Source organism: Saimiri boliviensis, chromosome 17, assembly GCF_048565385.1.
Source record: "Saimiri boliviensis isolate mSaiBol1 chromosome 17, mSaiBol1.pri, whole genome shotgun sequence".
Classification (NCBI taxonomy): domain Eukaryota; kingdom Metazoa; phylum Chordata; class Mammalia; order Primates; family Cebidae; genus Saimiri; species Saimiri boliviensis.
In genome coordinates, this window is record NC_133465.1 from 29,650,589 (window position 1) to 29,671,767 (window position 21,179).

General features: G+C 38.5%; 1 protein-coding gene across 3 annotated transcripts in view; it reads right to left on the bottom strand.

The window, feature by feature from the left end:
• Positions 1-21,179, bottom strand: part of TAOK1 (TAO kinase 1) — a 171,517-nt gene that overhangs the window by 76,037 nt on the left and 74,301 nt on the right. For all 3 annotated transcript variants that reach the window (XM_074388433.1, XM_039476870.2, XM_074388432.1), the window contains exons 3-6: positions 12,557-12,628; positions 4,439-4,540; positions 2,711-2,756; positions 2,076-2,172 (exon numbers count right to left, since the gene is read on the bottom strand). In XM_074388433.1, the coding sequence (XP_074244534.1) occupies positions 2,076-2,172; positions 2,711-2,756; positions 4,439-4,540; positions 12,557-12,628 (317 nt within the window). The remainder of the gene's footprint in view (positions 1-2,075; positions 2,173-2,710; positions 2,757-4,438; positions 4,541-12,556; positions 12,629-21,179) is intronic.

The window sequence follows — 21,179 nt, forward strand, 5'->3', positions numbered from 1 at the left end:
GCTGGGATTACAGGCTTCAGCCACCGCGCCCGGCTATATACTTAATCTTTCAAAAATTAAAACAGAAATTAAAGTGCTGAATTTCCAAGCACTTGTTAATTCTTACTATAGTATTTTAGTGCATAACATGAAGTGAATCTATTTTTCCTCCATTTGATTTTTTTAAATGGAGAGTTATCTTAAACTTGAGAAAACCTTAGGCTGAAATTCCAACTATGTCACTCACTTATTTACTGGCCTATGGATATCTCTCAGGTCTTATCTCCATGTAAAAAATTAATAACCCATTAACTCGCAATGACTCTGTTACATAGTTTAATATGTACTGCCTGGTTCATATACATAATCAAAAAATGCTAACTGTCTTCTAAAACACCTAGGACCAATACCATTGTCAAAAATACATTATAAAATGTTTTAACGTCAAAGTTACTATCCATTATCAAGGATTATCAAGGATCACTGCTCAAAAGCATAAAGAGTCTTAAGCAGTTTTCATTTTTTCTTTTTTTTGAGACGGAGTTTTACTCTGTCGCCCAGGCTGGGGTGCGGTGGCACCATCTTAGCTCACTGCAACCTCCACCTCCCAGGCTCAAACAATTCTCCTCCCTCAGCTTCATGAGTAGCTGGGATTACAGGTGCCTACAACAATGCCCAGCTAATTTTTGTATTTTCAGTGGAGACGGGGTTTCACCATGTTGGCCAGGCTGATCTTGAACTCCTGACCTCAAGTGATCCCTCAAAGTGCTGGGATTACATATGTGAGCTGCTGCACCTGGCCTTAAGCAGCTTTTATTCGTCCATGTCATGGAATCAATGGAATAAGTCTGTCATTGTCAGTTACCAAGAAGACAAAAAGATCTAAATTTAGTTCTAGCTCTAATCTATTCGGCTTTGCAACCTTTAGGAAATTATAGTCACGAATTGAGACATCAGTGATTTTTACCTGTAAAATGAGAAAGAAAGACTGTATGATTCTCTAACGCCCATTCCAGTTTGCAAATTAAATGATTCTACAACTAAATTTCTACCACAAATCCAAAAAGCACACATACTTTTGCAAGGTCCAGCAGCATATATAGGTAAAGATAAAAAATGGGCCGGGCGCGGTGGCTCAAGCCTGTAATCCCAGCACTTTGGGAGGCCGAGGCGGGTGGATCACGAGGTCGAGAGATCAAGACCGTCCTGGTCAACATAGTGAAACCCTGTCTCTACTAAAAATACTAAAAAAAAAAAAAAATTAGCTGGGCATGGTGGTGCGTGCCTGTAATCCCACCCACTCAGGAGGCTGAGGCAGGAGAATTGCCTGAACCCAGGAGGCGGAGGTTGCGGTGAGCCAAGATCGTGCCATTGCACTCTAGCCTGGGTAACAAGAGGGAAACTCTGTCTCAAAAAAAAAAAAAAAAAAAAAAAAAAATGATCCTGGCTGGGCATGGTAGCTCACGCCTGTAATCCAAGAACTTTGGAGGCCAAGGCAGGTGGATCACCTGAGGTCGGGAGTTCAAGACCAGCCTGACCAACATGGTGAAACCCTGTCTTTAAAAAAAAAAAAATTATTTAAAAAAAAATGATCCTAAAGAGATCAAGTATACCACTATGTTCGTTTTAAGACATGAACAATAAAAAGAATATGAGCTTATACTATTTTATTTGGCTATAACCAATAAAAACTTTGGGGTTAAGAAACTCTAAAGTTGGCCAGGCGCGGTGGCTCACGCCTGTAATCCCAGCACTTTGGGAGGCCGAGGCGGGTGGCTCACAAGGTCAAGAGATGGAGACCATCCTGGTCAACATGGTGAAACCCCGTCTCTACTAAAAAGGCAAAAAAAAAATTAGCTGGGCATGGTGGCGCGTGCCTGTAATCCCAGCTACTCAGGAGGCTGAGGCAGGAGAATTGCCTGAACCCAGGAGGCGGAGGTTGCGGTGAGCCGAGATCGCACCATTGCACTCCAGCCTGGGTAACAAGAGCGAAACTCCGTCTTAAAAAAAAATAAAAAAAACAAACTCTAAAGTTGATAATTGCAACAAAACAAGCTATTTACTTATCAAAATATGATAATTTCCAAAGCACTTACCTATGGATCATGGTATGAGAATGTAAGTAGGCTAATCCCTGGAGAGCACCATGTGTAATTGCTGCTATTTCCACTTCTTGTAATGGCTTTTTGTGAACTTAAAATTTATTTGAAAATAATTAATACACAGAACATTTTTGTTAAAAGTAATACATATCTAATAATAGGGCAATTTTTAAAAACTGATACTGAGCAAGAAGAAATTTCCCAAAATGATAAAGATTGCTAAACTTTATAATTTGTATGCAATTGTGCCAGCTGTTAAAGTACAGTTCATAGCCAATTCTTCTCTTAGCTAACAATATTAAATAATTATTTGGTTATATAAAAACAATAGTAACAGAGTTCTCCCTTTATTCTCACTTTGTTTTGAACAGGAGGCGTAGAATGACACAGAATTCAGAAAAAATACTTGTAAAGACACAGTGAGAAAAATAACTATTTTAAGCTACTATATAACATATAATATTTAATACAGACAACATATACCACACTGAGAATTTGAAAAAGCCTAAGCGTTTTGCTCTTTCTGAAAAGCTTAACATTATTTGGTATTAATATCATTTAAATAATGTCTAACTAAATTATCATTTTATTCTATGAATACTTTTTTTAAATAATCAAAGGAAACTTACCTTCTAGTAAATCTGAAGCAGATCCTAAACAATATTCCATTACAAGCTACATGAAAAAATTATAAAGCATTAAAATATATTATTGTAAAGATTCTATTTAAGATAAAATAAGCTCACCCAGGAGATCAAGAAGATAGTTTGAAGTAACACTCTAGTCACCATTTACCTTAGAAAATAGTTATATATTACTCAGAGTAATATATTTTTTAAAATTCTTAATAAAAAATAGTTATGTATTCAGTGATTTGTTAAATGCATATATAAAGTCAAACCAATGATACATTAATCTTTTAATAATGTCAACATATAATCACTTCTATAAGCTGTGTATTTCATATATAATTGCTAATTAAAATTGTAAAGAAATGCATATATTCCATTACTACAAACCTACAGTAATAACATTGCTCATTGTTAGGACACAGAAAGCTGTGTTCTCTAGAATTATATGTGTAGTCATCTCTTCACATCTATGGGTTCTAGATTTGTAGATGCAACCAACTATGCATCAAAACTAATTGAAAAATTAAGTTACAATATAACAATAAAAATAATACAAAAACCAATACAATATAACAACTATTTACATGGCATTCGCATGTGGTATTATAACTAATCTACAGATGACTGAAAAAATAAAATAATAGGTGGATGTATGCAGGTTATGTGCAGATACACTCCATTTTATATAACGGATTTGGTATCCTGGGGGCTGGGTGTCCTAGAACCAAATCCCCTACAGATACTGAGGAAAAGCTATACAAAGCTCAGGTTACAGCTATTTCTTTGAAAGCAAACATAAAGCACCTCCTACGTGCCAGGTATTTTTTACATAGTAACCAATTTAATCCTCAGAATAACCTTACGAGGTTCTATTAGTATCCTCAGGATGATCTTATGAGGTTCTATTAGTATCCTCAGGATGGAGAACCCTGAGAGGCAAAGAAGTTACCTGTATAATGTTACTGCTTTTTCTTTAATCATAGCCTCAATTTTACAAGTCACCACTACCACCACCAAAACAAACTGGATAAAAATGCACCAAATGCTACAAATCTAAATCTACAGTAAGTATACTCAAATGATACTTAGCTGTGGCTTATTATTCAAAATAAGGGACCACTCCTGGTAACAAAAGAGCAAAATTAATTTCTACTTCTTATAATAAAGTGCAGAGTGGGGCGTGGTGGCTCACGCCTGTAATCCTAGCACTTTGGGAGGCCAAGGTGTGTGGATCACCTGAGGTCAGGAGTTCAAGACCAGCCTGGCCATCATGGTGAAACCCCATCTTTAAAAAAAAAATAATAAAGTGCAACAATTCTTTATCTTTAGTATTATTCAGCCAAGGAATCATAATCCATTCAAATTTCACCAGGATTCACCCAAATTTCACCAAGATCTTTCTAGTTAATTGCATTATAGTACATTTATGTAAAAAAAAAAAAATGCTAACTTTCAACCTCAAGTAACATGATTGTTTTCACAATGTTTGAATGGTTACTATTAAAACTGTCAGAGGACATTTTATCATACACACAAAAGTCAACAGAATTCTAAAATATCTCTGCAGTAAGACTTGCAAAAGTTCTATTATCTCTTATTGCCTACAAGTTCTAGGAAATATTGCTCATTTTCTTTCAGTATGAACTAACGTTTCAAGTGTTTTAGCATGCCTTTACACAACCAAAAATCAGCTAAAATTGCAACAAGAGGAAAGCAAATACCAACCCATGCTGTGTGTTCACGTAAATAACAGCCTTTGTATTCTATACTGTTGGGATGTTTTATCCTTTGTAGAAACTTGACTTCCTTAATAATATCCTGCCATTTCTGTGGGGAGAAAAAGGTAAAGAATTATGAACAGGGCCTTTCCTCAGAAAGTTATATAAGAATAAAAGTAATTAAAAATTGAGAAGGGTTAACAAGAAAATGCAACTCTGCTTGGTTTTATTTATTTACTGGCAGGGTCTCACTCTTTCACCCAGGCTGGAGTGCAGAGGCATGATCATAGTTCACTGTAACCTCTATCTCCTGGGCTTAAGTAATCCTCCTATCTCAGTCTCCCAAGTATCTGGGTCTACAAGCACACACCACCAGGCTTATCTAATTTTTCTATTTTTTGTAGAGATAAGAGGATTTCATTATATAGCTCAGACTGGTCTCAAACTCCTGACCTCAAGCAATTTACCTGCGTTGGCCTCCCAAAATGTGATTTGTAATTTTTAGATAAAATGTCAAAATTAAAAAGTTTAAAGAAATTATATTTATATGGACATATCTTGATTTATGGCACTTTGCTTTATTGTACTTCACAGATATTATTATTACTATATTTTACCAAATTGAAGATTTGCAGCAATCCTGTGTCAAAGCAAGTCTACCAGCCCATTTTCCCCATAACATGTGCTCACTAGATGTTAGGTGTATCACCTTTTGGTAACTCTCACAACATTTCAAACTTTTTCATCATTATTATCATACCTGTTACAGTGATTTGTGATCAGTGATCTTTGACATTACTATTGTAATTGTTTTGGGGAGCCATGAACTGTGCCCATATAAGATGTTGAATTTAATCAACAAATATGTATTTTGACAGCTCCACCAAACAGCGGTTCCCCCGTCTGTGTTCCCTTTCCTTGGGCCTCCCTAATCTCTGAGACACACTGTTGAAATTAGGCCATTAATGACCCCACAGGGACCCCTAAGTGTTCAAGTGAATAGAATACTCACACATCTGTCACTTTAATTCAAAAGTTACAATTCATTAAGCTTAATGAGAAAGGCAAGTCAAAAGCTGAGACTGGTCAAAAGCTGAGACAGGCCAAAAGCTAGGCCTTTTGTGCCAAACAGCCAAGTTGTAAATACAAAGAAAAAGTTATCAAAGAAAATTTGCAAAACAAGTTTATTGTTGAATGAAGAAAGTTTTTAGTGGCCTGAATAGAAAATCAAATCAGCCACGACATTCCCGTAAACCAAAGTGTAATCCAGAAGAAGGCCCTAACTCTCTTTAACTCTAGAAAGGCTGGGAGACCTGAAGAAGCTGAAGAAGAAAAGCTGGAGGCTAGCAAAGGTTGCTTCATTAGGTTTTAGGAAAGAAGCCATTTTCATAAATTAAAAGTGCAAGGTAGGCCTGGCACGGTGGCTCACGCCTATAATCCCAGTACTTTGGGAGGCCAAGGAGGGTAGATCACTTGAGGTCAGGAGTTTAAGACCAGCCTGACCAACATGGTGAAACCCTGTCTCCACTAAACATACAAAAATTAGCCAGATGTGGTGGCGCATGCCTGTATTCCCAGCTACTAGGGAGGCAAAGGCAGGACAACTGTCTGAACCCAGGAGGGCAGAGGTTACAGTGAGTCAAGATCGTGCCACTGCACTCCAGCCTGGGCGGCAGAGAGAGATTCTGTCAAAAAAAAAAAAAAGAAAGAAAGAAAAGGAAGGAAGGCAGGAAGGCAGGAAGGAAGGAGCAAGTACTGATGTAGAAGCTACATGCAAGTTATCCAGAAGATCTAGCCAATGTGTCATTGATGAAGGTGGCCACATTACGCAACAGATTTTCTTTTCTTTTCTTTTTTTGAGAGTCTTACTCTGTCACCCAGGCTGGAGTATATTGGCACGATCTCAGCTCACTGCAACTTCTGCCTTCTGGGTTCAAACGTTCCTCCTGCCTCAGCCTCCCTAGTTGCTGGGACTACAGGCATGTGCCAAGACACCTGGTTAATTTTTGTATTTTCAGTAGAGATGGGGTTTTACCATGCTGGTCGGGCTGGTCTTGAACTCCTGGCCTCAAGTGATCCACCCACCTCAGCCGTCCAAATTGCTGAGATTACAGGTGTAGGCCACCATGCACAGCCAACAGATCTTCAGTGTAGATGAAATAGCTTTATACTGGAAGAATATACCATATAGGACTTCCATGGCTACAGAGCAACTATTAAATGCCCGGTTTCAAAGCTTCAAAGGATGGGCTGACTCTCTTGTTAAGGGCTAATGCAACTTGTGACCTTAAGTTGAAGTCAATACACATTTACCATTCCAAAAGTCATACTCTACCTGTGGTTGTTCAATGTAATAACAAAGCCTGGATGACAGTACATCTGTTTAGGCATGGTTTAGTGAATACTTTAAGACCACTGTTGAGACTTACTGCTCAGAAAAAGATTCCTTTCAAAATATTACTGGTCTTTGCCAGTGCACCTTGTCACCCAAGAACTCTGATAGAGATATAAAAGGAGATTTATGTTGTTTTCATTCCTGCTAACATCCATTCTGCAGCCCATGAATCAAATAATAATTTCGACTTCCAAGCCTTATTATTTAAGAAAAGCTATAGCAGCCAGGCACAGTGGTTCACGCCTGTACTCCCAACACTTTGGGAGGCCAAGGCAGGTGGATCACCTGAAGTCAGGAGTTCAAGACCAGCCTGGCGAACACGGCAAAACCCCATTTCTACGAATGATGCAAAATGTAGCCAGATATGGGGACACATGTCTATAATCCCTGCTACTCAAGAGGCTGAGGCAGGAGAATCGCTTGAACCCGGGAGGCGGAGGCTGCAGTGAGCCGAGACAGTACCACTGCAGCAAGAGCAAAACTCCTTCTCCAAAAAAAAAAACCCAGAAATAAAGAAAGGTTATAGCTGCCATAGACAGCAATTTCTCTGATGGGTATGGGCAAAGTAAATTGGGAACCTTCTGGAAGTAATTCACCATTCTACATGCCTTTAAGAACATTTATGACTGATGGGAGGACAAATCAGCAACATTATCAAGAGAGTTTGGAAGAAGTGGATTCCAATCCTCACGGATGACTTTGAGGAGTTCAAGATTTCAGTGGAGGAAGTAATTGCAGATGTGGTGGAAACAGAGAGAAAACTAGAATTACACAAGGAGCCGGAAGATGTGACTAAACTGCTGCAATTTCATGATAAAACTTGAGTGAATGAGAAACTGCTTTTATTTATTATTATTATTATTTTTTAAAGATGGGGTTTCACCATGATGGCCAGGCTGGTCTTGAACTCCTGACTTCAGGTGATCCACCCACCTCGGCCTCCCAAAGTGTTAGGATTACAGGCGTGAGCCACTGTGCCCGGCCGAGAAACTGCTTTTAATGGATGGGCAAAGAAAGCAGTTTCTGAATATTACATGAATTTAGTTGAGGCTGGGCACAGTGGCTCACACCTGTAATCCCAGCACTTTGAGAGGCCAGAGCAGGCCAATCACCTGAGGTCCCAAGTTCAAGACCAATCTGACCAAAATGGAGAAACCCTGTCTCTACCAAAAATACAAAAATTGGCCAGGTGTGGTGGCGTATGCCTGTAATCCTAGCTACTCAGGAAGTTGAGGCAGGAGAATTGTTGGAACCTGGGAGGCAGAGGTTGCAGTGAGCCAAGATTGTGCCATTGCACTCCAGCCTGGGCAACAAGAGTGAGACTCTGTCTAAAAAAAAAAAAAAAAAAAAAAAAAAATTAGCTGATAAAGCAGTAATAGGGTTTCAGAGGATTGACTCCAATTTTGAAAGTTTTATTGTGGGTAAAATGCTGTCAAACATCATGACATGCTACAGAGAAATCTTTTGTGAAAGAGACAACTGATGGGGCAAAAGGGCAAACTTTACTGTTGTCTAATTTTAAGAAATTGTGACAGTCACCCTAACCTTCAGCAATCACTACCCTGATCAGTCAGAAGCTATCAACATCCTCGAGCAGCAAAAAGATCCTCGAGCAGCAAAAATACTATGTCATGCTGAAGGCTCAAATGATCATTAACATTTAAAATATTTTAAAACTAATGTATATACATTGTCTTTTTAAAGACAGTATTACTGCACACTTAATGAACTACAGTATAGCTTAGACATTTTTTTTTTTTTTTTTAAAGACAAAATCTCATGCTGTCGTCCAGGCTGGAGTCCAGTGGTGTGATCTTGGCTCACTACAGCCTTCACCTCCTGGGTTCAAGCGATTCTCCTGCCTCTGCCTCCTGGGTTCAAGTGATTCTCCTGCCTCAGTCTCCTGAGTATCTGGAACTACAGGCATGTGCAACCACGCCCAGCTAATTTTTGTATTTTTAATAGAGACAAGTGTTTCCACCATGTTGGCCAGGCTGGTCTCAAACTCCTGACCTCAGGTGATCTGCCCACCTGGGCCTCCCAAAGTGCTGGGATTACAGGCATGAGCCACTGTGCCAGGCCTAGACATAATTTTTATATGCACTGGGCACCAATATATTCATGTGATTTGCTTTATTATAATATTTGCCTTATTGGCGTGGTTGAGAACAAAACCCACAGTATTTTCAAGGCATGCCTATAGTTTATAACTTAATTATATAATTTACAAAATTATTTCACTCAAGGTAGGTAAGACAAATTTGAGTTTGATAGAATTTATAATTAATGAATCTTATTAAAATTTTACAACCATACACCAATCATGTGGATAACTATACACCATATTCACTGATTTTTCTTCAAAAGTCCAACCTTTCATTTTTTACAGACATATATCATAAAGTTCACCTGTTGTGTTTCTGGCTTATTTCTTTTACCAAATGTTAAGGTTTGTTTTTGTTTTCAACTCAGATGAAGTAACTCCTCTGAGATTTAAATTCCTAAATGCAGACTCTAAAATGCTAGTGAATAATTAGTTATTATATAGAAAGTTCACAGAAAAAAAACAAGCAGTGCAAAAATCTTTTCCTACATAGTTTACTAAGAGCCTTATTCTCGAATACCTATCAAGAAATGCAGATAAACCTTTGGTCTTAAGCTACTCCATGACAACCTTAACTACTTAGGCCACATCCTAAACATAGTTACTCTTTTTTTTTTTGAGATGGAGTTTCACTCTTGTCACCCAGGCTGGAGTGCAATGGCGCGATCTCGGCTCACCACAACCTCCGCCTCTCGGGTTCAGGCAATTCTCCTGTCTCAGCCTCCTGAGTATCTGGGATCACAGGCATGCGCCACCATGCCCAGCTAATTTTTTGTATTTTTAGTAGAGACGGGGTTTCACCTTGTTGACCAGGATGGTCTCGATCTCTTGACCTCGTGATCCATCCGCCTCAGCCTCCCAAAGTGCTGGGATTACAGGCTTGAGCCACCGCGCCCGGCCCATAGTTACTCTTAAGAAGCAACCCAGGAACTCTAAAAATACATATCCGTTGGTCCATACCCAGAAATTCTACAGGTTTAGCAGGTGTGAGAGGGGGACTAGAAATCTGTTTTTGCTCGTTTTAATTTTTTTAAGCTTAATCACTGATTTGGGTTATATTCTTAATGGCAAGGAAAGTAGTATAAATAGAATACTTTAAGAGATGCTGTGGGCTGGGCACAGTGGCTAACGCCTGTAATCCCAACAATTTGGGAGGCCAAGGCAGGCAGATGACCTGAGGTCAGGAGTTCAAGACTAGCCTGACCAACATCGAGAAATCTTGTCTCTATTAAAAACATAAAACTAGCCAGGCGTGGTGGCACACGCCTGTAATCCAAGCTACTTGGGAAGCTTAGGCAGAAGCATCACTTGAACTCAGGAGGCGGAAGCTGCAGTGAGCCAAGATCATGACATTGCACTCCAGCCTGGGCAACGAGAGCCAAACTCCATCTCAAACAAACAAATAAACAAACAAAAAGACCATATACCTCCTATGTGATTGCACAAGGCCTTAACAGAGCACAGAAAAATATATTCACAGTGTTTTGTGAAAAATGGGTAAGATAAATTATAAAATGCTAAATCCTCAAAATCTTTTCTATGGTCTTTAAGTTTCAAATTTGAATACTCTGGAAGGTAAACTAAAAAAAATGTATTACTCAACATAATAAAATTTTCACAAAGGACACCAACACTAGACATTAAAAGATGATGTGGTAAAGGAAAATTTTTGTTCTAGGTGTGACTAATCAGACTCTAATATAGTATATGTACAAACAGATATAGGTAGATATACACACATAAATATATATACATAGACGCAATGGAATACTTTTCAGACTTAAAAAGGAAGGAAATTCTGAAACATACTACAACATGAATGAACTTTGGAGATAATACATTACGTGATATAAACTAGTTACGAACAGACAAATCCCAAATGATTCCACTTATATTAAGTACCTAGTCAAATTTATGAAGACAGAAAGTAGACTGGTGGTTTCAAGAGGCTGGGGAATTATTGTTAAATGACTACAGAGTTTTAGCTATGCAAGATAAAATGAATTCTAGAGATGCATGGTGATAATGGCTGCACAACAACATGAATGTACTTAATTCTACTGAAAGGTGGAATTTAAAATAGTTAAAATAGTTAAGATGGCAAATTTTACAATTTATATTTCACCACAATTAAAAATAATTGTAAATAATTTAAGATTAAAGAGAATTCTCGATTTTCTTTTCCTTTTATATTTATAAATGTATTTTTTTAAAAACTGACACAGGGGTCTCACTATGTTGCCCAGGCTGGTCTCAAACTCCTGGGCTCAAATGATCCACCCAACTTGGCCTCCCAAAGTGCTGGGATTATGGTGTGAGCCACGGTGCCAGCCAGAATTCTAGATTTTAAAAAGCAGACTACATTTCATAAATTTATGAAATTAGGTAGAATATAATCTGAAAAAACTAATTAGAATATTAGTGAACTAAAGCACATTCAATATAGCATTAATAATTTCATTTTTTAATTTTTCAAATTGTTATACATTACTTGTTTCTCACACTAGATATACAATGCATGTTGATTAAAGTTTGTTTAAACAGGCATTAAACAACGTTTAAACCATTTTAAAGATCATAAACCAAGTGTGGTGGCTTATACCTATAATCCCAGCACTTTGGGAGGCCGAGGCAGGTGGATCACTTGAGGTCAGAAGTTCAAGACCAGTCTGGCCAACGTGGTGAAACCCCACCTCTACTAAAGATAGAAAAAAATTAGCCTAGGCATGGTGGCAGGTGCCTGTAATCCCAGCTACTTGGGAGGCTGAGGTAGGAGAATCACTCGAACCTGGGAAGCGGAGGTTGCAGTGAGCCAGGATTGTGCCACTGCATTCTAGCCCAGGGGACAGAGAGAGACTCCATCTCAAAAAAAAAAAAATAAAGAAAAAAGATCATATCCAATATAATTTACTATCAAGTACATCTTATTTTACTTTAATGTTTTAGAAACTGATAATCCTTCCAAGATAAACAGAGAATAATATTTAAAACCACAGTTTAAAAAATTAAAAGCAGGCCGAACACAGTGGCTCACATCTGTAATTCTAGCATTTTGGGAGATAAAGGCAGGCAGATCACCTGGAGTCACGAGTTCAAGACCAACCTGGCCAACATGGCGAAACCCTGTCTCTACTAAAAATACAAAAATTAAAAAACAAAAAACAAAAATTAGCTGGGTGTGGTGGTACACACCTGTAATCCCAGCTACTCTGGAGGCTGACGCAGGAAAACTGTTTGAACCTGAGAGGCAGTGAAGGTTGCAACGAGCCAAGATTGTGCCACTGCATTCTAACTGAGGTGACAGAGTGAGACTCTATCTCAAAAAAAAAAAAAAAAAATTAATTAAAAACAGGAGACACAATTAGGGGGGGCTTTGGCGATACCAGTAATGCTCTGTTTATGGCTCTTGGTACTATTAGAGTTAAATGGGTACATCAGTTTGTGAAAGAAAATTCATTGAGATATATACTTAAGATTGGTACGGTTCACCTATGTTAACACTTAAAAAATTCCTACCCTTCCTCCCCAATTAAAAATAGTATGTCTTCCTCTAATATGCCAATAAGAATGTATATATTTATTGAGATAAATGCAAGAAAGAAAAAGAATGTACATATTTAACCTACCTCAGTAGACTGCTTTCCACTGTAAGACATTTTCTTGATGGCCACCACTTCATTGGTACGCACATCTCGTGCCTAAAGAAGAACAAAGAAGCACTGTAAAAATTAACAGGTTAAATATAGGCAATTATTTATTTGCAACTATAGAAGCATTTGTAAGCTACCATGTCAAAAAGGACATCAAAACCGCTTTCAAGGAAAATTTTAAAAATAACACTAAACAGTGATATTATTATCCTGCAGCTAGTACTTTAGGAAAAAAATAAAGCAGATTTACCTTTGAGTAATCTAGTTGAGAGAAAAATACAGAAAATCTGAGTAGTACTATAAACAAAGAGACAATACAATACAGGTCTGTACTAATACAGTTTGAAATCTCAATGAAATAGACAACTTTTTAGGAAAGAATAAATTGCTAAAACTGACCTAAAGACAAAAACATGAGTAAAACAATGATAAAAGATTGAAAATACCAAGGAATGACCTTTACCATAGTCTTCAGTGAAAAACAGTTTTACCACAGGAACTTTCCAGAATACGTAAGAGGAAAATAGAAATGCTATTCCATTAATTTTACAAAGGCAATTTTTTTTTTTTTGGAGAAGAGTTTTGCTCTTCTTGCCCCGGCTGGAGTCCAATGGCATGATCTCAGCTCACCACAACCTCCACCTCCCAGGTTCAAGTGATTATCCTTCCTCAGCCTCCCGAGTAGCTGGGATTATAGGTATGCATCACCATACCCAGCTAATTTTGTATTTTTAGTAGAGACGGGGTTTCTCCATGTTGGTCAGGTTGATCTCAAACTCCCAACCTCAAGTGATCTGCCTGCCTCAGCCTCCCAAAGTGCTGGGATTACAGGTGTGAGCCACCCTGCCCAACCCATTAATTTTATGTAATTTAACCCTATTAAGTAAAACCTCACAAAGAGTACAAAATTGAAAATTAGGTATCAATTTCATTTGTAAATATATATGGGAAAACTCTAAAATTAGCAAACCAAATTTTACAGGGCATTAAAAGATTTGTCCTTTGGATACAATATACTATTACTGTCCAGGTGGGGTGTCTCTCACCTGTAATCCCAGCACTTTGGGAAGGTGAAACGGGCGGATCACCTCAGGTCAGAAGTTCAAGATAAGCTTGGCCAACATGGTAAAACCCTATCTCTACGAGTTCGAGACTAGCCTGGCTGATACAGTGAAACTCCATCTTTACTAAAAACACAAAAATTAGCCAGGTGTGGTGGTGGTGGGTGCCCGTAGTCCTAGCTACTCGGGAGGCTGAGGCAGGAGAATCGCTTGAACCCAGGAGGAAGAGGCTGCAGTGAGCTGAGATCACGCCACTACACCCCAGCCTGGGTGACTGAGGGAGACTCCATCTCAAAAATAAAATAAACTATAATTAAATTAAATTAAAATAAAATAAAATTACTATGACAGGAATGCAAAAGATTATGAAACTAAAAAACGTTTTGTAATTCACCACAGTTTTTAAAAGTCAAGGGGAAAAAATATATATGAACTCTCAATAAAAGATGAAAATGTGAGATAGTCCTAACGCTAAATATATTCAATTGTAGCGAAGGCCAAACTTAGAAAAACAAAATTAGCAAGGTAATTGCTCAACACATCATGTCTACCGAAAACAACTGCTAATCAAGATCAAGACAAGACTCCTTAAGATGCTATCACAATGATTATTTAATACTGTTGTTGAAATTTTGGGGGGGAAAAAAACAGAAACATGACAGTTAACTCTTTAGAAAAAGAGCCAAACTCTCACTATATTAAGAAGGTACAAAGTAATAGCTATGAAATATTTAAAATGAGCTTAGTAAAAGGGTTAGAAATCATCTCAAAGCATCTGTGAAAAAACTTGTTTTCAATTCAGGCTCTAATGAATTCGCAAAGACAAAATGTTCTAAAAGTGGATTGTAGTGATGGCTTTGTGTATCTACTAAAAATAATTGAAATGTACACTTAAAACTGGTAGACTTATGGTATATAAATTATACCTCAAAAACTGTTTCTTCTTTTTTTTTTTTTTTTTTTTTTTGAGACGGAGTTTCGCTCTTGTTACCCAGGCTGGAGTGCAATGGCGCGATCTCGGCTCACCACAACCTCCGCCTCCTGGGTTCAGGCAATTCTCCTGCCTCAGCCTCCTGAGTAGCTGAGATTACAAGCACGCACCACCATGCCCAGCTAATTTTTTGTGTTTTTAGTAGAGACGGGGTTTCATCATGTTGACCAGGATGGTCTCGATCTCTTGACCTCGTGATCCACCCGCCTCGGCCTCCTAAAGTGCTGGGATTACAGGCTTGAGCCACCGCGCCCGGCCTGTTTCTTCTTTTTTTAAGGACAGCACCTGTAAAATTAAACCCCAATAAAGAGTGCTTTAAAAAATTAAACAAGGGCCAGGCACAGTGGCTCACACCTGTAATGCCAGCACTTTGGGATTACAGGCCAAAGGTGGGCAGATCATATGGTCAGGAGTTCCAGACCAGCATGACAAACATGGTGAAACCTCATCTCTGCTAAAAATACAAAAATTAGCCAGGTGTGGTGGTGTGTCCCTGTAATCCCAGCTACTCAGGAGGCTGAGGCAGGAGAACTGCTTGAACCTGGGAGGTGGAGGTTGCAGTAAGCCAAGATTCTGCCATTGCATTCCAGTCTGGGTGACAGAGCAAGACTCTGTCTGAAAATAATAATAATTATTTTATGAGATCAGGCACAGCGGTTTACGCCTGTAATCCAACACAGCAAAACCCCGTCTGTACTAAAAATACAAAAATTGGGGCCGGGCGCGGTGGCTCAAGCCTGTAATCCCAGCACTTTGGGAGGCCGAGGCGGATGGATCACGAGGTCGAGAGATCGAGACCATCCTGGTCAACATGGTGAAACCCCGTCTCTACTAAAAATACAAAAAATTAGCTGGGCATGGTGGCGTGTGCCTGTAATCCCAGCTACTCAGGAGGCTGAGGCAAGAGAATTGCCTGAACCCAGGAGGCGGAGGTTGCGGTGAGCCGAGATCACGCCATTGCACTCCAGCCTGGGTAACAAGAGCGAAACTCCATCTCAAAAAAATAAAAAAATAAAAAAAAATAAAATACAAAAATTGGCCAGGCATGGTGGTTCATGTCTGTTGTCCCAGCTACTCAGGAGGTTGAGGCACAAGAATTGCTTAAACTCGGAAGGCAGAGGTTGCAGTGAGCTGAGATTGTGCCACTGCACTCTAACCTGAGTAACAGAGGGAGACTCTGTCTCAAAAAAAAAAAAAAAAAAAAAAGACAGAGCTTATTATCTGTGTTCTGCTACATTAATCCAGTGAAGAACTAATGACATTTTAATTTCATCTGCGGGTGTACTGGTTAATAGAAAGTGCACCACTTGCTGTAAAGTGTGAAGTAGATCTATTTACATAAGTCTTGTTAGATATGAATTTCTTTTTCCAAAATGTTCTCTACTCATCTATGAGTCCCCTGATTTTGATTAATAGGACTAAAAGGCCATATAGCAGCTTCATTGAGAAATAATTCATATACCACACAATTTGCCCTTTTTAATGTATACAATTCAATGGCCATTAGTACATTCACAGATCTGTGCAACCATTACAACAGTCAACTGCAGAACATTTTTTATCTCCTCACAAAGAAACCCTGAAATAGTTAAAAGTAAATTTTATATTATGTATATCTTACAACAAAAATATCTTCCTCCATTTAAAAGAGGGGGGGAAACCCCCATAAATTATTTATTAGTATTATTAATTTTGAGATAAGGTCCGGCTCTGTCACCAAGGCTGGAGTGCAGTGGTATGATCATAGCTCACTACAGCCTAAACCTCGTGGGCTCAAGCTATCCTCTTACCTCAGCTTCTTAAGTAGCTGAGACTACAGGTATGCACCACTGTGCCTGGATAATTTTTATAGTTTTTGGTAGAGACAGGGTTTTGCCATGTTGCTCAGGCTGGTCTTGAACTCCTAAGCTCAAGCAATCCTCCCACTTTGGCCTCCCAAAGTGCTAGGATAACAAGCGTGAACCACCATGCCCAGCCTCTATAAACCCTTTAGCTATCAGTCTCCTGTCTCCTTGTCTACCTCCCAGACCTAAGCAGTATCTACTTTCTGTCCCTAGAGATTTGCTCATTCTGGAAATTTCATATGTCATCATATTTGTGGTCTTTTGTAATTGATCTCTTTCACTTAGCATAATGTTTTCAAAATTCATGTCTAATGAGGTTGAGGTTTTTTCATGTGCTCCTGGGCATTTGTATATTTTCTCTGGAGAAATCTTGATTCAGGTCCTTTGCCTACTTTTAAAATTGAATGTCTTTTTATTATTGAATTTTAAGAGTTCTTCACATATTCAACACCCAAGCCCCTTGTCAGATATATCATTTGCAAATATTTTCTCCTGTTGTTTGTCTTTTCACTATTTTGAAGCAGGAAATTTTTTAAACTTGAAGAAGTTTAATTTATCCTGTTGTTGTTGTTCATACTTTTAGTGTCCCATTTAAGAAGGCTTTGATAAAACAAATGTTATGCAGATTTATCCCTACATTTTCTTATAAGAGTATTATAGCTTTAACTTCTAAACTTAGGTCTCTAATCTATTTTAATTTTTTTTTTTTTTTTTTTTTTTTTGAGACAGAGTCTTGGTCTTGGCACGATCTCGGCTCACTGCAACCTCCACCTCCCGGGTTCAAGCAGTTCTTTTGCCTCAGCCTCCCAGTAGCTGAGATTACAGGTATACATCACCACACCCAGCTAATGAGACGGGGTTTCACCATGTTGGCCCGGCTGGTCTTGAACTCTTGACCTCAAGTTATCACTGACCTTGGCCTCCCAAAGTGCTGGGATTACAGGCATGAGCCACTGTGCCTGGCCTGAGTTAATTTTTATATATAGTATGACGTATCAGTCCAATTTCATTCTTGTGCATTAAATAGCTAAATACAAAGCAAAAATTATCTAACACAAAAATTACAACATTATAGGTTTATATGTAGCTAAAATACATATGACAGGAACAGCATAAAGAATATGGAAAGGGGTAAATAATTTCTACATTTTACTAGAGATGATAGAATATTAACAAATGAACTGAAAAAAGATGGGATGTTCTTCTAGTAGAGAGTAAAGCAACAGTAAGAAAAGCTTGCAGAAGTGTTTGTTTACATCATAAAATACTGTACAGAACAGAACCAAATGAACTATAAGTAACTAAAGAAGAACACAATACTACACGTTATCTGTTCTCACCTCCAGAGAGAAAAAGAGCAAAGCAAAGTAAGTTGTAGTCCTAAAGACAAACTAGATACTATTGAGAGAAAGAGAGGAACAGAAAGAGAGTAGGAAAAAGAAAATACATACAATAAATTGTTTTGTTTCAAACTAGGAAATTGCCTGTGAAGATACATTTGGGATCTATTTTAATAAACTCATAGGAATGATCTGAAATCACTATATCAATTATATTATGAGACTAATGTGAACAATACTGAACAATTAATTTACAGTAATCACTGAAAAGATAAAACTTGCAAACCTGTTAAAAGAACAAAGATTAGTAAAATCTTTTACTAGGAAACAAGAGGTAAATATTACATCCAATTTCAATAAATGAACAAAAAACCACTTTGTTACAAAGCAAATAAATTATTTTGCTGGGACCATACATGGTCTACCATATTTGTTAGCCCGCTACCTGGTTCCCAAGCCGGTGTTCTCTTTGGCTTTTATATTATATTTCTTAATCATGTGACCCATCTACTAACATCACGTTGGTTCTATTTAAGGTATTGGAAACTAAAAGAGTATCTTTATCTTCCCAGTAATCTAGAGACAGTGATCCTTTTAGACATCTGACTCTCTGGTTTGGCTTCAAATACTCACTGATACCGGCCCTTGATTAGCTTGCCTGATGAAACAGCCAGGCTGGCTGACTCAATTTCAGTATTTTTTAACTTAAGGTGATCCCTAACCACCAGAGGGTCCTTCCTTTAGAGAGTCTATAAACAAACACTGCACACTGCATCCTGTCATGGAGTGGGGGTGAGAGGAAATGTAACAGCAGAAGAGTGTGCGCATGGGTTTCTCTGATACCAGAAAATATGAAGATTAGTAACCCAGAAATAGAATTACAGCAAAAAAAGTCAGTTCTGGACTGCATTCAAACTTTCCTCATCTACATGCTCATGTTTCCCACACATCAAGAAAAATAACAGAAAACACCTGCTTTGAGCAGTTAATTAACCCTGACTCCTCTGCTTTCATTCACTTGTTTCTGGGATTGTCCTAACCTGAAGTGGAGAGTATCCTGGCCTCCTAAATCAGCATTTAAAAAAAAAAATTTCCCTCCCTACATTTCATTACACAAATCTGTCAAACATACAATAAAGTTGGCACAGCACAGTGAACCCTCGTTATGCCTTCCTCTAGATCAGAAGTGAGCAAAGTTTTTCTCCAAAGGGCAAACAAGTAGTTCAGCTTTGTGGGCCACAAACAATCTATGTTGCATATTCTTCTTTTTTTAATGTTAAAACTGTCCTTAGTTTAGAAGCTGAACAAAAACACATCACAGGTTGGATCTGGTGTAAGGGCTGTAGTTTGTTAGCCCCATCTATAGAAAAATTCTTGGTTAACATTTTGTCACATTTCTTCTGAAATTTTCTATCTAAACATACATATTGTTATCATTATTTTATTATTGAAGAGCCATTTGAGAGTAGATATTCTGATCCTTATTCCTAAAACACTTATTCATGTATCTCCCAAGAACAAGAACATGCTCATGAATAACTACAGTACAATGATCAAATTTGGAAAATTCAAGATCATGCCATTGCACTCGAGCCTGGGTAAGAGAACAAGACTTGGTCTTCAAAACAAAACAAAACATATTGAAATACCACTACACGCCCACCAGAATGCAAATAAAAATGACTGTCAATACCAAATATTGCAGAGGATAAAGAGCAAACCAAATTCTCATAAACTACTGATGGGAGTGTAAAATTTCTGCCTCTTGATTAAATCATCTGGGAATTGATTATAGAACTAACATATGCTGGACACCTTGGCGCGTGCCTGTAGTCCCAGCTACTTGGGAGGCTGAGGTGGGAGGATTGCTTGAGCCCAGGAGTTCTGAGCGTAGTGCACTATGCCAATTGGGTGTACACTCTAAGTCTGGCATCAATATGGTGACCTCCTGGGAGTGGGGGACCACCAGGTGGCTTAAGGAGGGGTAAACCAGCCCAGGTCGGAAACAGAGCAGGTCAAAACTCCCGTGCTGATCAGTAGTGGGATCTTGCCTGTGAATAGCTACTGTACTCCAGCCTGGGAAACATAGCAAGACCCCGTCTCTAAAAACAAACAAACAAACAAACAAAAAACTAACATATACTTGCCCTATGACTCAACAATCCCATCCTTGATATTTACTGAAATGAAAACATCCATAAAAATAACTATACATGAATTGTTCACAGCAACTTTATTAATAACAGTCAAAAACTGTAAACAGTAGAGCTTTCTGCCAACAGAAGAATGGAGAAACAAACTGTGGAGTAATCATATAACAGTGTTATGGTTAATTTTATCTGTCAACTGGGCTGGGCCATGGTATCCAGATCTTTAGTTAAATACTGTTTATATGTTTTTGAGAAGTCACTCTTTGGATGGCAGTTAAATCAGTAAACTCAGGCCAGGTGCCAGTGGCTCATGCCTGTAATCCCAGCACTTTCGGAGGCTGAGGCAGGTGTATCGCTTGAGGTCAGGAGTTCAAGATCAGCCCAGCCAACATGGTGAAACCCTGTCTCTACTAAAAGATACAAAAATTAGCCAGGTGTGGTGGCAAGCCCCTGTAATCCCAGCTACTTGGGAGGCTAAGGCAGGAGAACTGCTTGAACCCAGATGTGGAGGCTGTAGTGAGGGAGATCACACCACTACACTCCACCCTGGGTTACAGAGCCAGAGTCCGTCTCAAAAAAAAATTAAAAAGTACAAAAAACTAGCTGTTCACGGGGGCACACACCTGTAATCCCATCTACTTGGGAGGCTAAGGCATGAGAATCACTTGAATCTGGGAGGCAGAGGCTGTAGTGAGCCAAGATTACACGACTGCACTCCCGCCTGGGCAACAGAGTTGAGACTGTCTAAAAATAAATAAATAATAAATCAGTAAATTCTAAGTAAAGCAGATGGCCCTCCATAATGTGGATGAGCCTCATTCAATTAATGAAAGCCTTAAGATTAACAACTGACCTCCCCCTCTGAGGGAGAGGGAATTCTGGCAGCAGACTGTTTCTGGACTCAAACAGCAACTCCTCTCTGAGTCTCCACATTGCAAGCCTACTCTCCAAACTTTGAGTTTGTCAGCCTCTACAATCAAGTGAGCCAATTCCTGTAAGTAAATAAATACATTGTTCTGTATGTGTGAGAGTGTGTGTGTGTATACCTGCATAAGAAACTACCAAATAGACACACATAATAAGATATTTCCCCCCTAAAAAAGGCTCTTTAAATTAATATATTGTACAATTACTGTTGCTGGTTTCACTCTTCTCTTGGTCTGCTTGGGCATTAATGCCATATGGCTTTATTACTGTGTTGTATTTATTAATA